Source organism: Rana temporaria, chromosome 7, assembly GCF_905171775.1.
Source record: "Rana temporaria chromosome 7, aRanTem1.1, whole genome shotgun sequence".
Taxonomy (NCBI): domain Eukaryota; kingdom Metazoa; phylum Chordata; class Amphibia; order Anura; family Ranidae; genus Rana; species Rana temporaria.
This window is the reverse complement of record NC_053495.1, coordinates 14,553,866-14,571,254: the sequence shown is the minus strand read 5'-3', so window position 1 is coordinate 14,571,254 and position 17,389 is coordinate 14,553,866. Positions and strand designations below refer to the sequence as shown.

At 47.0% G+C, this 17,389-nt stretch overlaps 1 protein-coding gene across 1 annotated transcript in view; it reads right to left on the bottom strand.

Moving 5' to 3' along the window:
• The window catches only part of LOC120945082 (solute carrier family 26 member 6-like), a 40,199-nt gene that overhangs the window by 1,817 nt on the left and 20,993 nt on the right, over window positions 1-17,389 (bottom strand). Inside the window, exons 10-17 of the mRNA XM_040358945.1 lie at window positions 13,112-13,189; window positions 10,945-11,040; window positions 9,979-10,085; window positions 8,564-8,633; window positions 6,216-6,308; window positions 5,957-6,073; window positions 4,023-4,214; window positions 661-715 (exon numbers count right to left, since the gene is read on the bottom strand). Of these exons, the coding sequence (XP_040214879.1) occupies window positions 661-715; window positions 4,023-4,214; window positions 5,957-6,073; window positions 6,216-6,308; window positions 8,564-8,633; window positions 9,979-10,085; window positions 10,945-11,040; window positions 13,112-13,189 (808 nt within the window). The remainder of the gene's footprint in view (window positions 1-660; window positions 716-4,022; window positions 4,215-5,956; window positions 6,074-6,215; window positions 6,309-8,563; window positions 8,634-9,978; window positions 10,086-10,944; window positions 11,041-13,111; window positions 13,190-17,389) is intronic.

The following is a 17,389-nucleotide window of genomic DNA, read 5'->3' as shown; positions in this document are numbered from 1 at the left end:
GCTAGTCGGTTTTTCCCGTCGCAAAGATAAGACCGCTTTTTTATGGCTTACATTTAGACCAGCCATGTTAAAGTATGGCCGTCGTTCCCGCATCGAATTTCAATTTTTATTTTTTTGCCGTAAGACGTCCGGGAATACGTAACGCACGTCGCCGTTCAAAACATTACGTCGGGGCGACGTCATTTCGCGCAAAGCACGGCGGGAAATTTTCGCACGGAGCATGCGCAGAACGTTCGGCGTGGGAGCGCGCCTAATTTAAATGGTACACGCCCCATTTGAATTAGGCGGGCTTGCGCCGGACGGCTTTATGTTACACCGCCGTAAGTTTAAAAGTGCTTGGTGAATCAGGCACTTGCGCTGAAAACTTGCGGCGGTGTAACGTAAAGACGATACGTTACGCCGCCGCGGATCACTGTGAATCTGGCCCCTAGTCTTTGTTAGAGATTGGTAGACATTTTTTTTTTTTTAAATGTAAGCTTCAAAAACACTAAAACATTTGCATAAATAAAAAATTGCCACTACCATAATTTTATTTATATAATATAATGGGCCTAAAATTTACATTTTAACTTTAACAAACGTTTTTTGTCTGTTTTTTCGAATGGGAAATGCAACGCAAATCAAGGTTATTAATATACACGAAAACCATAACCCACTTACGCGGACAGTGTACAAGATACATCTCAACTTCAATCTCCCGAAATTCTTCAAAAACCTAAAATAAAAAATAAGAGAATGAAAAGCGTCAATAGAGCAACATATCTCATTAAAGCAGACCTTGCACCTCCCCTCTCTAAAACGCTGGATCATGAAAAAAAAAACACAATGGCCCGGATTCAGAAAGAATTGCGCTCTATTTGCGGAGGCGCAGGGCAACGATTTTGCCCTGCGCCCCCGCAAATATTTTGCGCTGCCCTCGATTCACGGAGCAGTAGCTCCGTAAATTGCGAGGGCGCGCCGGCAAAATTGCCCGGCGTAAGCGCGCGCAATGTAAATGATCCCGCCGGGGGCGGGAATCATTTAAATTAGGCGCGCTCCCGACGTGCTTTGTGGCAAATGACGTCGAAAGGACGTCATTTGCTTCAAAGTGAACGTGAATGGCGTCCAGCGCCATTCACGATTCACTTACGCAAACAACGTAAAATTCGAACGTCGCGACGCGGGAACGCCGGATTTAGTTTAGCATTGGCTGCCCCTGCTATTAGAAGGGGCAGCCTTACGCTAAACACGCCGTACGCAAACGACGTAACTTGCGTACGCAGGGGGCGCGCAACATTGTGAATCGGCGTAAGTATGCAATTTGCATACTATACGCTGACCACAATGGGAACGCCCCCTAGCGGTCATCGCAAGAATGCAGCCTAAAATCTGCGTGGCATAAGAGCCTTATGCCACGCAGATTTTAGGCTGCAGTTGGCGGAACGAGTTCTCTGAATCAGGAGAACTCTTTACACCAGCGCAAGTCAGCAATTGCGCGGCCTAACTATGGTTACGCAGGCGCAATTGCTTACTGAATCTGGGCCAGTATGAAAGCTACTTGCCAAGATTCCCAACTCTGTTCCTGTCCACCTGCGAGATTTGGATATTCTAAAGTCGCTTCTCCTCCTGGCCAATTGGGTCTTAATACCCGATTCCTGATTGGCCGGGAGGAGAAGCAGGAAGACATTAACGAATATTAATTCGCTAATGTCACACAAGTGGGTGGGCTCGGGGCACAGTGCTCTGCCCACCCATTTTGAAGTCAATTAAATCTCGGGCTCTAATCAGATGCTTCTAAAAAAAACACATGGGACCAGATTCTCGTACCCCGGCGTAAGTGTGGGTGGGCGTAGCGTATCGTATTTACGCTACGCCGCCGCAACTTAGAGAGGCAAGTGCTGTATTCACAAAGCACTTGCGTACTAAGTTACGGCGGCGTAGCGTAAATGTGCCAGCGTAAGTGCGCCTAATTCAAATTGGGAAGAGGTGGGCGTGTTTTATGCAAATAAAGCATGACCCCACGTAAATGACGTTTTGAATGTACGGCGCATGCGCCGTCCGTGGACGTATCCCAGTGCGCATGCGTCGGATAGAATGCCTAAGATACGTCGAACACTGCCTACGACGTGAACGTAACTTACGCACAGCCCTATTCGCGTACGACTTACGCAAACGACGTAAAAACCGACGTCCATACTTTGCATGGGCTACGCCACCTGGAGACCTGCTTTATCTTTACGTCGGTGTATGTCTTGCGTAAACGGCGTAACTAATAACGACGGGCGTACGTACGTTCGTGAATGGGCGTACCTTGCTCATTTGCATATTCAACGTGGAAAACAACGGAAGCTCCACCTAGCGGCCAGCGTAAATATGCACCCTAAGATACGATGGCGTAGGAGACTTACGCCGCTCGTATCTTAGCCAAATTTAAGCGTATCTGGTTTCCAGAATATGCTTAAATATACGACGGCGCAGATTCGGACTTACGACGGCGTATCTACTGATACGCCAACGTTAATCTCTGAGAATCTGGCACATAGACTTTTATGAGTCCATAGCCCTGCATGGAGATTAGGGTCTGGGCGCATAGAGATTAGGGGGGCTGCGCCCCATATGAGCGGCCATCACTGCATGTAGGGAACAGATGAGAAGGGGGACCTAGGACTAGGATCAGGTACAAGGGGACATAAAAGAGGCAGCAGGGTTCAGAAACATGAGCAAGATCGGGATCTAAGTGTCAAGCAGTATCTGGCAGCAAAGCAAAAAACAGAATCAATACCCTCCCAGCAGCCAGCATCGGGTGGAGACTGATTACTGGAATCTTCTGGCTGTTGGGAGACACCCACTGGTGGTGGACACTGGAACTACAACCTCCCACTATGGGAGGTGGCCCCAGCAGTTGATGCAGGTCCTGACAGTCTTATTCATTCCTATTGCATTTAGGCAAAGGGAAGCTGACATCATCATGCCAGTTGAGCTCTTTGCATTGGGAGAGAAAAGGGGTGCTGTTGGTGATACCACTGGGAAAATGTCACCTCACCTGCTGTATTCGTTGCCACTAGGACAAGAAGGCACAGACAGTATTAAATAGTGAGGCTCCCATGATAAAAAAATCTTTACATATTATCCCTGAGGAAGTGGGAGGTTTTCCCCGAAACGTGTTAGATATATTTGATGCTGTATACCTAAAGACATTTCATAAAGACCTCTAAGTGATATGAACTTTTGTGCTAGGCGCTCCTCAATACCCACCCCAGATTTAATGATAAAAAACTGTTGGGGATTCTGGGCCAGATTCTCTAAGAATCTGCGTTGGCGTAGTGTAAGCCATTTACACTACGCCACCGCAACTTACAGGAGCAAGTGCCGTATTCCCCAAACACTTGCTCCGTAATTTGCGGTGGCGTAGTGTAAATGGCCCAGCGTATGGCCGCGTAATTCGAAGGGGGCGGCTTGCATTCAAATTAAGCGCGCCCCCGCGCCGATTGAACTGCGCATGCGCCGGGATGAAAAATAGCCCAGTGCGCATGCTCCAGCTCACGACAGAAAACGTCAATGACGCCGACGTGTGCGTCATTGACGTAAAGTCGTATTCAAGAACGGCTTAGGAAAACGACGCGGACCCGACGCCATACTTAACATGGCATACGGCGGACTGGCGTAAGGTTACCCCTCATATAGCAGGGGTAACCTTACGCTTACGGAAACGACGAGTACGCGACGCAAATTCGTTCGGGAAACGGCGTATCAGGCTCATTTGCATAGTCAAATGAGACCTGAACGTAAACGCCACCTAGCGGCCGGTGTCAAATTACATCTAAGATCCGACGGTGTAAGTGGCTTACACCTGTCGGATCTTGGCCGTATCTATGCGAAAATGATTCTAGGAATCACTCGCATAGATACCCGGGGCCAAAAACAGAGATACGACGGTGTTTCCTGAGATACACCGTCGTAACTCTTCTGAGAATCTGGCCCGTAGTCTTTAAAGTTGTCTTTAAAATGCAGACTTGCTTTTACGCCAACACTGTCACCCTCACCATTTTTAACATTTTCACCCCAACGGTGTCTATGAAGCTGACAGCTGAGAAGTCCAGGATTAGGTAGCTGAAGTCGAGTCTCTCCAGGCCAAGAGAGCGAAGGGTGGGCGGAGTCTGTGGGATGGACTCGCTAATGGATTTTAGGCTTCCGAGGACCCCTTCTGCATTGGTCAGAAATTCCAAACCGCTTCCCTGCGTAGAAAATACAAAAAGGAAGCAAATTACACATCTGGTAGCCTAAAAAAAGCAGCTACTAACTTGGATATATTCTTCAATAGCCACAAATGATACAAATCCATTTCTTAATGTGCACAAAATACCTTTGCATACTCCGATATGACCTTGTAAAAGTTGAAATGACCTCATCACTGTGCTTTACATAGTTTGTGCGGAGCTGTGGGAGGAGCTCGGCAGGCTCCACCCACTACAGACTGCCTGCAGAAAACTACAGGATCCTCTGTCTTTCTCTACCACTTCAAAAGGTGTATTCATTCTATAGGAAAGCCATGGAGGCCTCAAGCATTTAATAGCTAGATTCACAGTCCTCGCCGCAACTTTAAGGCGGCGTAGCGTATCGTATTTACGCTATGCCGCCTTAAGTCAGAGAGGCAAGTACTGTATTCACAAAGTACTTGCCTCCTAACTTACGGCGGCGTAGCGTAAATGCGGCGGGCGCAAGCGCGCCTAATTCAAATTCGGCTGAGGGGGCGTGTTTTATGATAATTAGGCTTGACCCGACGTGATTGAAGTTTTTTTGGAACGGCGCATGCGCCGTCCGCCTACATTTCCCAGTGTGCATTGCGGCAACGTACGCCGCACGGGCCTATTGATTTCGACGTGGACGTACCGTATTTATCGCGGTATAATGCGCTCCCGCGTATACCGCGCACCCCTAAAGTTGCCCCCAATCCTTTGGAAAAAAGTTTTTTTTGTACTTACAGTTTTGGTGTCTTGCGCGGCGTCCATCGGCGGCCTCGTCGGGTCCGGCGTTCGTCTGCGGCTTCGGGTGTCCTCTTCGTCGGGTCCCGCGTCCTTCTGCGGCTTCGGGTGTCCTCTTCGTCGGGTCCGGCGTCCTTCTGCGGCTTCGGGTGTCCTCTTCGTCGGGTCCGGCGTCCTTCTGCGGTGTCCTCGCGTCCTCCCCGCTCGTTTCCCGCGCCGAGTTTTGAATACTGCACCGACATATACAGAGCGCAGTACACTCGTGTATTGTCGGCAATGCTCGGCTACCTGCGCTGACGTCCTGTACGTCCAGGACGTGAGTGCGGAAGGAGCCGAGACTGCCCAACTATACCCGAGTGTACTGCGCTCGGTATATGTCGGCGCAGTATTCAAAACTCGGCGCGGGAAAGGGGGTATCGGTGTATACCGCGCACCCACGACAAAAAAGTGCGCGGTATACGCCGATAAATACGGTAAATGATGTAAATCCCTATTCACGGACGACTTGCGCAAGCGACGTAAAAATTTCGAATTTCGACGCGGGAACGGCGGCCATACTTAACATTACTATTCCATCTATTTGATGGAATAACTTTAGGCCTGCTAATGCGTTACGCAAACGGCGTAAATGTACTGCGTCGGCCGGGCGTACGTTCGTGAATAGGCGTATCTACTGATTTACATATTCTACGCCGACCGCAATGGAAGCGCCACCTAGCGGCCAGCCTAAATATTGCAACCTAAGATACGACGGCGCAAGCCGTCGTATCTTAGATAGGTTTAAGCGTATCTCTGTTTGAGAATACACTTAAACTTAGGTCGGCGCAGATTCTGAGTTAGGTCGGTGTATCTACTGATACGCCGACCTAACTCTACCTGAATCTAGCTATACGTGTGGATTTCCCATAAGAACGAACCGGCGGTTGCAATGTTCTGGAAGAAATGCTGTGAGGCCTGTATTTGTATTGCGGTTCCTCACCGGCGTCACCGCTCACCTTTTGGGTCTTGGCAAGGATGATCTTGGCCAGGTTCATGACTTTGTGAAGGCCTTTCTTCCTCTTCTGAATGGCTTTCTTCTTCTTCTCAATCAGTTTGTCCACATTGACCCCCATCTGAAAGACACGTTTTTAAATTTCATATTTTAATATTTTTTTTTTGCTCACAATGGACGTCATTTTGGTTCATGGGACGGCATTTCCAAACTTTCAAATTCACAACTGGTTGTTAGGACGGAAAAACAAAGGCACCCCTCACCTTCATCTTCAGGGCTTTGGAGAACAGCTCCGCATTTGCAAAATAAATGGGCGAGCTTGACCGGAAGATTTTCACTCCAGGAATCTCTTTTGCCTTGAACCAAAAAAAATAAAACTTCAAGCATTCGTACATTGAAACCAAACATCCAACCAGAGCTTTTTTTTTCTTTTTCTTATTTTCGATATAAGGGAGGTCAAGTTTTGTCATCTGAAATGGTTTGTCACCAAAATGAGCAACAGAATCCTGACAGAGGTTCCAACCCTTCCTACTACACTATATTAAAGTGCCTTGTTGCCCTCCCTATTCCCATTGGGGAAATAAGCCTGCACTTCCTGTCATGGTGGTAGGTGGACGTAAGGGGGAATTTCTCCATTGGGGACTGTGATGAACCCTCGTGCTCAACAGGACTATGTCCACCGTCAATGCTTCCTCTGTCCAGAACCAGCACTATCCAAGACCCCTTAGCTCACCCAGTCACCAGCCGTAGCACAGTGTAGGGTGAACAACAACAAACTGATTTATTATCACACCCGTACACCGATATCCAACTCCGAGACACTCCCCCCCCCCCCACCCTTGGATTTAGGGCAGGTAAAACTGTCCAATGACAATAGACACACAGGTCAGGTGTATTCAAACTTCTCATCAATAAACAGTCAACACACTTACACATCCCATAATATTTGAGGCAGACAGCCACAATAGAACAATAGAATACAACCACACCCCAAACGATCACAGCAAAGAGTACACAACAAAAGGAGACAATAAACAATGGGCCAGATTCACAAAAACGGGCGTATATTTAGGCGGGCGTAGCGCATCTCATATGCGCTATGCCGCCGTAAATCAGAGTGGCTCCTAGGGTATCCACAAAGAACTTGCTCCCATATGCGGGCCGGCATAACGTAAATCTGCCAGGCGTAAGCCCACGTAATTCAAAGTAGGCTTGGAGTGGGCGTGTTGTATGGTAATCTGGTATGATCCCACGTAATTGACGCTTTTTACGAACGGCGCATGCGCCGTCCGTGGACGTATCCCAGTGCGCATTCGCGGAATCACGTCGCAAATAGTCAATGATTTCGACGTGAAAGTAACTTACGCAAAGCCCTATTCGCGAACGATTTACGCAAACGACGGAAAATTTTACGCTGTCCCGACGTCCATACCTAACATTGCGTACACCTCATAGAGGCAGGGGTAACGTTACGCCGAAAAAAGCCTTACGTAAACGACGTAAAAAAAATGCGCCGGACGTACGTTTGAGAATCGGCGTATCTAGCTAATTTGCATACTCTACGCGAAAATCAACGGAAGCGACACCTAGCGGCCAGCGTAAATATGCACCTAAGATCCAACGGCGTACTAAGACGTACGTCAGTCGGATCTAGCCCACATTCAGTCGTATCTTGTTTTGTGGATACAAAACAAAGATCCGACGGCGCATCGTAGAACTTACGCGGCGTATCAATAGATACGCCGCCGTAAGTTCTTTGTGGATCTGGCCCAATATGTATATATATATATATATATATATATATATATATATATATATATATATATATATATATATATACACACACACACACGCACAACATTCCAATGTGGCTGTACAGTGAGTCCAATTAGTACAGATCAGACTGGCTTTCTCGGTCACCATGTGCCCCTATTAGAGACTAGGGATGAGCTCCGGCGTGTTCGCTCTGCACGTGGGGTGTGTGAACACGCCGGAGCTCATCCTTATTAGAGAAACAGGGTGATTTACACATAAGAGGACCCGGGAAGCTGGACACAAAGTTTCCAGAGCTCTCCAAGGTAAGCTGAGTTGCACAAACCCCCCACCCAAAGTGACTCTTGTCACAGGGACACAGAATAACTGGTTGGGAGTTCACACATGCTTGTAACAAGTCATTGGATGAAGGTGACACCCACAGGCTTCGCACCTTCAAAACCAACTTGCTAGTGGAAGCCCCTTTTATTCCTGACTTGGCAGGTCCCATTTAACCCCTTTATGGCCGCCTAACACATTGCTGGGTGGTCAATGTCTCTTTGTTGAGAGCATGTTCACTGCACGCTACTAGCACAGAGACCAAAATGTGAAATACAACTCCTGGTCCCTGCTATAAATCAGTAGCTGGGTGGGACCGGTCCTGGATCAACTGTGATGGCCAATCACAGTGGTCCGGTGATTGGCTGATCCTCCCATCTTCCCAGCCCCATGGCACTCAGAACTTATTAAAGGGATGCCAGGGCAGCAGGAAGAGGTTAAATAAATCTGTATTTCCACTAATAAATAGTTACTTTTTGTTGTTGACCATGGCTACCTCTCATCTGCATGCTAGAATTACCATAATATTTTCTTCTGCGTCTCGGTAGATATCTGTTTCTGCAATTTGCCCCAGGACGGAGTAATGAGGTCTGTGAAATGAAAAAGTTATAAAATAATCAATATGCAATACTAATTGTGATTTATAAAAAAGAAAAAGAAAAAGGAAAGTCGTCTGGGGGTTTTTTTTTTTTGGTTTCTTAAACATTTTTATATATATATATATATATATATATATATATATATATATCCGGATTCAGATACATTGGCGTATCTGTCGGCGCGGCGTAACGTATCTCAGATACGGTACGCCGCCGTAACTTAGGGCGCAAGTTCCATATTCAGAAAGAACTTGCGCCCTTAGTTACGGCGGCGTAACTTATGTGTGTCGGCGTAAGCCCGCCTAATTCAAATGGGGATGATGTGGGCGTGTTTTATTTAAATTCACTGTGACCCCACGTATTTGACGTATTTTACGAACGGCGCATGCGCCGTTCGTGAAAAAATCCCAGTGCGCATGCTCGAAATTACGCCGCAAGTCGTCATTGCTTTAGACGTGAACGTAACTTACGTACAGCCCTATTCGCAAACGACTTACGCAAACGATGTAAAAATTTTAAAACTTGATGCGGGAACGACGTCCATACTTAACATTGGCTACGCCTCATATAGCAGGGGTAACTTTACGCAAAAAAAAGCCTAACGTAAACGGCGTAAAAGAATGCCGACGTACATTTCTGAATCGGCGTATCTACCTAATTAGCATATTCATCACGTAAATATACGGAAGCGCCACCTAGTGGCCAGCGTAAATATGCAACTAAGATACGACAGCGTAAGAGGCAAAAAAGATACGCCGGAGCATCTTAGAAGTTACGCGGCGTATCAATAGATACGCCAGCGTAACTTCTTTCTGAATCTACCCCATAGTAATTTCGAATGCGTTTTTTTTTATCCAGCCAGTAGATGGCAACATAGTGGCCTTTTCACATACTTAGCATGATTTATTTTCACCTCTGCTGAAAGATGACTCAACGAGTCATCAGAGCAGTGAATTCATCCTTATCAGACGGCTTAAGCTGCCCATACATTAAAGCAGAACTTCAGTAATTGGGCACAGTGATGCTGATAATGGGCACAGCGAGGCTACAAATGATCACAGTGAGGCTGAAGATGGGCATTGTTGATCTTTTTTGCACTTACAGTAGCTGCTGCATTTCCCACCCTAGGCTTATACTCAAATCAATGCGTTTTCACATTTTTTTGTGGTAAAATCAGGTGCGTTATAGTCAGGTTGGCTTATATTCGAGTATTTACGATAGTAAGATGAAGCAGATCCATGGAAATGATTGTATGGGGTCACTAACACTATAAAAAGCCCAATTTGGCAGTATGTCTGTTTTGCGCACACCATCACGGCTAAGTTATGAAACTCACAGCTGGGTCCTGAACGTCACTGTGAATAATCCGAACACCACCGCGACTGCAAGGCCGATATCCAAGTTGAGGCAGATGGTCGAGAAGAACGTCACCAACCATATCAGCTGGAAGGGAGAGTGAAGACTTGTCATTGGCCATTTCTATAAAAAGTCAGAGGATCAGCTTTGGATCTGTGAGGCAAACCAATCCACTGTTGACTGCACGCTTCATTCAAAGTCCCGGACATGTCCGATGAAAACGGTCCATGGACGGTTTTCATCGGACAGATCCGCTGGTGTGTACGAGGCCTAAGAAGTCTTTATTAGTGTCCCCCATCAGAGCCCCCCAGCAGGTGTCCCCCATCAGAGACCCCCCCACAGCAGGTGTCTCCATCAGAGCCCCCCACATCAGATGTGCCCATAGATCAGTACCTGTCCAATTGATCATTGTAGCTTGGGCAAACTGGGAGCAGAAGCACATTACAGGGGGCGGGGCATACGTGGCATCTTTGGTTACTTGGAGGGTGGCACTTGGAGAGCATTTCTGGAAGTGCACGGGATGATTGGCAGCAGCTCCGGCCAATCCAGAAGCCTCTCATCACACCGCCTATGGGAGAAGAGCCGACACACGCAGAGTGGGCGGGGCAGACAGGAGATTGCTCCATGCACACCGGACAGAATTAATTAGTGGAGCCTAGTACCGGAACGTGTTCCGGAAATAGACTCCGCTGTGGTACCCAGCCTGGATTCTGGGGACAGCGGGTGGTATGCGCTCTTGTCAGTTGCCAGCGGAGAGAGCAAGAGGGATGGGGAACCGCAGCACCCGCTACATGCGCTCCACCTCTGGACACAGACAAGGAGGAGGGAGGGGAGCACTTTGGAGCTTTGGCGCCCCCACCTCTGCGGCGCCTGGGTGCGGAGAACCCCGCGCACCCTGCCTAGGATCGGCCCAGAGTGACGAGTTTAAAGCACAGAATACACTTACCAAATCGTACTTGTTGGTGCGCCATAGGACAGATATATCCATGAATTGCTTGTACATGCCTTTCAGGTTGGCAATGACAATCGCTGACAGAATCGCCTGGTGCAGGAAAAAGAAATGGAGAAAACAAAAGAAAAACACCAGCGTTTAAAATTATTTTTAGTTATACGTTAATGTGACCAGATCTGTTTTTTATTTAACCACTTAGCCAATCTATTTATTTATTTAGCCAACCAGGCCAATTCTGACATTTCTCTACTACATATTTTTTTGTGCTAGAAAATTACATAGAACCCCCAAACATTATATATGTTTTTTTTTTTTTAGCAGAGACCCTAGAGAATACAATGGCGGTCATTGAAACTTTTTATGTCGCGTGGTATTTGATGCAAAAAAAAAAAAAAACAGTAAAGTTATCCCAATTTGTTTGGCATAATGTGAAAGAAGAATTTACGCCGAGTAAAATAGATACCCAACATGTCACGCTTAAAAATTACGCACGCTCGTGGAATGGCGCCAAACTTCGGTGCTTAAAAATCCCCATAGGCGATGCTTTAAATATTTTTACTGGTTACGTGTTTTGAGTTACAGAGGAGGTCTAGTGCTGGAATTATTGCTCTCACTCTAACGTTCGCGTCGACACCTCACATGTGTGGCTTGAACACCGTTTTCATATGGGGGCGGGACTTACGTATGCGTTCGCTTCTGCGTGCGAGCACATGGGGACAGGGGCACTTAAAAAAAAATATATATATATAGGGCCAGATTCAGGTAGGGAGCGCGTAACTCTGTGCGGGCGTAACGTATCCTATTTACGCTACGCTTCCGCAACTTTGACAGGCAAGTGCATTATTCACAAAGCACTTGCTCCGTAAGTTGCGGCGGCGTAGCGTAAATTGGCCGGCGCAAGCCCGCCTAATTCAAATGTGGAAGATGTGGACGTGTTTTATGCAAAATTATCGTGACCCCACGTAAATGACGTTTTTTACGAACGGCGCATTCGCCGTCCGTGAAAGTATCCCAGTGCGCATGCTCCAAATTAACCCGCAAAAAGCCAATGCTTTCGACGTGAACGTAAATTACGCCTAGCCCTATTCGCGAACGACTTACGCAAACGACGTAATCAACGGAAAATTCAACGCTGGCCCGACGTCCATACTTAACATTGGCTGCGCCTCATATCGCAGGGGTAACTTTACGCCGGAAAAAGCCTTACGTAAACGGCGTATCTGTACTGCGATAGCCAGGCGTACGTTCGTGAATAGGCGGATCTAGCTGATTTACATATTCTAGGCGTAAATCAGCGTACATGCCCCTAGCGGCCAGCGTAAATATGCAGTAAGATACGACGGCGTAGGAGACTTACGCCGGTCGTATCTTAGTCAAATCTATGCGTAACTGATTCTATGAATCAGGCGCATAGATACGACGCCGCAACTCAGAGATACGACGGCGTATCTGGAGATACGCCGTCGTATCTCGTACCTGAATCTAGCCCATATTGTTTATTTTACTTACATTTTTGTTTTAAAAAAATAAATAAAAATGTGATCAATTTTATTCCTATTACAAGGAATGTAAACATCCCTTGTAATAGGAATATGACAGGACCTCTTTACAGTGAGATCTGGGGTCGATAAAACCTCATATTTCCCCACTTGGCTGGGAAGCCTGAAATAAAATAAATAAATAAAATGATCTCAGCTTCCCAGCCAAGGCGGCGTCGTTTTTTTTTTATGAAGAGTGGCCGGCTTGTGATGATCATAGAGACTCCGGCGACCATCTGGTCCACCAGAAATCTCTATGGTGGACATCCGGGGCAGGTGGATCCGGTCTCCGATTTACCGATCGCAGAGGTGAGTCTGTAGAAGCACCGGAAATCCGAGGGTGACATACAAGGAAAATAAAAAACAGCTTTTTAGTTTGCACATGATTGGATTATAGTGCAAAGGGGATTTGATACTTTTTGGGTTGTGCCCATAGTTACACTTTAGATCACATGACCTGGCACTGGAGTGTTGCTAGTTAATAGTTGCTGGTCCTGCATGGTGCAGCTTACAGGAGCTTCAGGAGATATGCAATTCCTGGAAGGAATACTACACATGTACTATATTTTGTAGGAATGTAGGTGTTATCGTGCATTTACACTTTAAAAATGACATGTACTTACCTTAGGAAGACATGTGAACAATTCCCCAGCTCTCAGAATGATTACCAGGATAATCAAGGAAGAAACGCATCCTGCAATCTGGAAGTGATATTTTAGTATTCACCAAGTTAAATAGGGCACAGTTCCAATCATTTAAAAGCTATTTTTTTTTTGTTTCGTCCAATGATAGCCTATCTTTCATTTTCTACAAGGCAATGGAACAGTAACAGCTTGATTCTGATTGGGTACTAAGGATAACAGAGCCATCCCTCGAGTTTTTCGGGTTCTATGGTGACAGGATAAACATTTTTATAAAAACTGCATTGTAATAACAATACAAAAATCCTGACCATTCATGTGTGCGCATTAATTCTGCCCCCGGAACTCTGTACGTTGCTTAATCCTGACCCCTGAACTCCGTGCGTTGCTAAATCCTGACCCCTGAACTCCGTGCGTTGCTTAATCCTGACCCCTGAACTCTGTGCGTTACCTAATCCTGACCCCTGAACTCTGTGGGTTACTTAATCCTGACCCCTGAACTCTGTGGGTTACTTAATCCTGACCCCTGAACTCTGTGGGTTACTTATTCCTGACTCTTGAACTCTGGACATTACTTATTCTTGACCCCTGAACTCTGTGTGCTTCTTACGCCTGACCCCTAAACTCTGTTACTTACTTCTGACCTCTGAACTTTCTGCATTACCTAATCCTGACCCCCTCTAACTTTCTGTGTTACTTATTTTGACCTCTTAACTCTGTGTGTTTCCTATTCCCGATCCCTGAACTCTGTGCTCTACTTAATCCTAACTCTTGAGCTTTGGACATTACTTACTCCTGACCCCTGAACTATATGCGTTACTTACTCCTGACCCCTGAACTATATGCGTTACTTACTCCTGACCCCTGAACTATATGCGTTACTTACTCCTGACCCCTGAACTATATGCGTTACTTAATCCTGACTCCTGAACTCTGTGTTACCTAATCCTGACATCTGCGTTACTTAATCCTGACCTTTAAAATCTCTGTGTTACTTAATCCTGACCCCTGAACTCTGTGTGTTGCCTATTCCTAACTACTGAACTCTGTGCTTTACTTATTCCTGACTGTTGAACTCTGTGTGCTACTTAATCCTGACCCAGCCTCTCTGGGGTGTTACTTCTGACCTCTGAACTTTCTGCATTACTTACTCCTGAGCCCTGAACTTTCAGCAATTCTTAATTCTGACCCCTGAACTGCGTGCTTTACTTAATCCTGCTGAACTCTGTGCTCCACTTACTCCTGACCTCTCTGTGGTACTTACTCCTGACCCCTGAACTCTTTGCATGACTTAATCCTGATCCCTGGATTCTGTGTGTTACCTATTCCTGACCCCTGAACTATGGGGGTAATCCACAAAGATCCGGCGAAACGTAATTTTTTCCATTTAAGTTACACTGCCTTAAAATTTCTACCTAAGTGCCCGATCCACAAAGCACTTACCTAGAAATTTTTGGCTGTGTAACTTAAATTCCGCCGGCGCAAGGCGTTCCTATTTTCATGGGGGCGATTCCCATTTAAATTAGGTGCGCTCCCGCGCCGGCCGTACTGCGCATGCTCGTGACGTCATTTTCCCGACGTGCATAGCGCGAAATTACGTTACGCCAAGCTTTGTGGATTGCGACGGGTCAATAAAGTTGCGTCGGGAAAAAAAAAAGATACGGCGCAAAAAAAAAAATTCAAAACAAAAAAAAAATCGCGTCGCTGGACAGAAGGGTCTGTTTTTACAAGGTGTAAACAGTTTACACTTTGTAAAAGCAGCCCTAATTTTGCGTTTGCAAACTAAAACTTACGGAGAAAAAACGAAGCTGAAAAGCTTTGTGGATCTCCGTAAGTGCTAATTTGCATACCCGAGGCGGCATTTCGACACGAAATGCCCCCAGTGGCGGATGCGGTACTGCATCCTAAGATCCGGCAGTGTAATTCAATTACACATGCCGGATCTTCTCCCTAACTATGGAAAACTGATTCTGTGGATCAGTTCCATAGTTAGAAACAGGGATACGACGGCGTAACAGCAGTTACGCCGGCGTATCCCTTTTGAGGATCTGGCCCTATGTGCTTTACTTAATCCTGACTCTTGAACTCTGGACATCACATAGTCCTGACCCCCCACAAACTCTGTGTGTTATTTACTCCTGACCCCTGACATCTCTGCATAACTTTCTGCTGACCCCTTGAACTCTGTGTTGCTTACTTCTAGACACTGAACTGTGTGCATTACTTAGTCCTAACTATTTCATTTTTGTTACTTCCTCCTGGCCCCTGAACTTTCTGCTTTACTTATTCCTGATCCCTGCACTATGTGTGTTATGTAATCCTGAGCCCTGCACTTAGAGTGCAAGGATCAAGGTTACATTACACACAGAGTGCAGGGATCAGGGTTACATTACACACAGAGTGCAAGGATCAGGGTTACATAACACACAGAGTGCAAGGATCAGGGTTACATTACACACAGAGGGCAGAGATCAGGGTTACATTACACACAGAGTGTAGGGATCAGGGTTACATAACACACAGAGGGCAGAGATCAGGATTACATTACACACAGAGTGCAGGGATCAGGGTTACATAACACACAGAGGGCAGAGATCAGGATTACATTACACACAGAGTGCAGGGATCAGGATTACATTACACACAGAGTGCAAGGATCAGGGTTACATAACACACAGAGTGCAGGGATCAGGGTTACATTACACACAGAGGGCAGGGATCAGGGTTACGTTACACACAGAGTGCAGGGATCAGGGTTACATAACACACAGAGTGCAGGGATCAGGGTTACATAACACACAGAGTGCAGGGATCAGGGTTACATTACACACAGAGGGCAGGGATCAGGGTTACATTACACACAGAGTGCAGGGATCAGGATTACATAACACCCAGAGGGCAGGGATCAGGGTTACGTTACACACAGAGTGCAGGGATCAGGATTACATAACACCCAGAGGGCAGGGATCAGGGTTACATTACACACAGAGTGCAGGGATCAGGGTTACATTACACACAGAGTGCAGGGATCAGGATTACATAACACCCAGAGTGCAAGGATCAGGATTACATAACACACAGAGTGCAGGGATCAGGATTACATAACACCCAGAGGGCAGGGATCAGGGTTACATTACACACAGAGGGCAGGGATCAGGGTTACATTACACACAGAGTGCAGGGATCAGGGTTACATAACACACAGAGTGCAGGGATCAGGATTACATAACACCCAGAGGGCAGGGATCAGGGTTACATTACACACAGAGGGCAGGGATCAGGGTTACATTACACACAGAGTGCAGGGATCAGGGTTACATTACACACAGAGTGCAAGGATCAGGATTACATAACACACAGAGTGCAGGGATCAGGATTACATAACACCCAGAGGGCAGGGATCAGGGTTACATTACACACAGAGGGCAGGGATCAGGGTTACATTACACACAGAGTGCAGGGATCAGGGTTACATTACACACAGAGTGCAGGGATCAGGATTACATAACACCCAGAGTGCAAGGATCAGGATTACATAACACACAGAGTGCAGGGATCAGGATTACATAACACACATAGTGCAGGGATCCAGGGCTGGACTGGGACAGAAATTTGGCCCTGGACTTCATCCAGACTGGCCCACTTTGAAAGGTCTCTCCCATGGCGGCCGGACAACTCCCGCCCCCCCCCCCCCCGGCCACCCAAACCCCCTCTCCCCCTTCACTATCCACTAGCCATTCTACTTTATCTACTTTTTTACAGTAGAACGGCCGGTACTGGTACTCTTATAGGCAGTACCAGTGGGGAAGCTAGACATCATTTCACCCGGGGCAAAGAATCAGTTCGGTGCCCCCCTTATGGGACAAGTTCAGGCAGAAGTGGGAAACTCCCAGGCCATAGCTGTTGAGTCAGCTGTCTGTCCCCTCCCCCCTGCTCCTCTGTCATCCCCCCTGCCCCTCTGGTCCTCCCCCTGCTTCTTTGTTCCTCCCAGGTGAGCGCTGCGGGAAGGGAGAGACAGAAGAGTGGAGAGGGGGCGGCGGTCCACTGTCACTGAAGTCGGCCCACTGAGCCATTGGCCCACCGGGAAACTCCCTGTAGTCCCAATGGCCAGTCCATCCCTGCAGGGATCAGGGTTACATTACACACAGAGTGCAGGGATCAGGGTTACATAACACACAGAGTGCAGGGATCAGGGTTACATAACACACAGAGTGCAGGGATCAGGGTTATATAACACACAGAGTGCAGGGATCAGGGTTA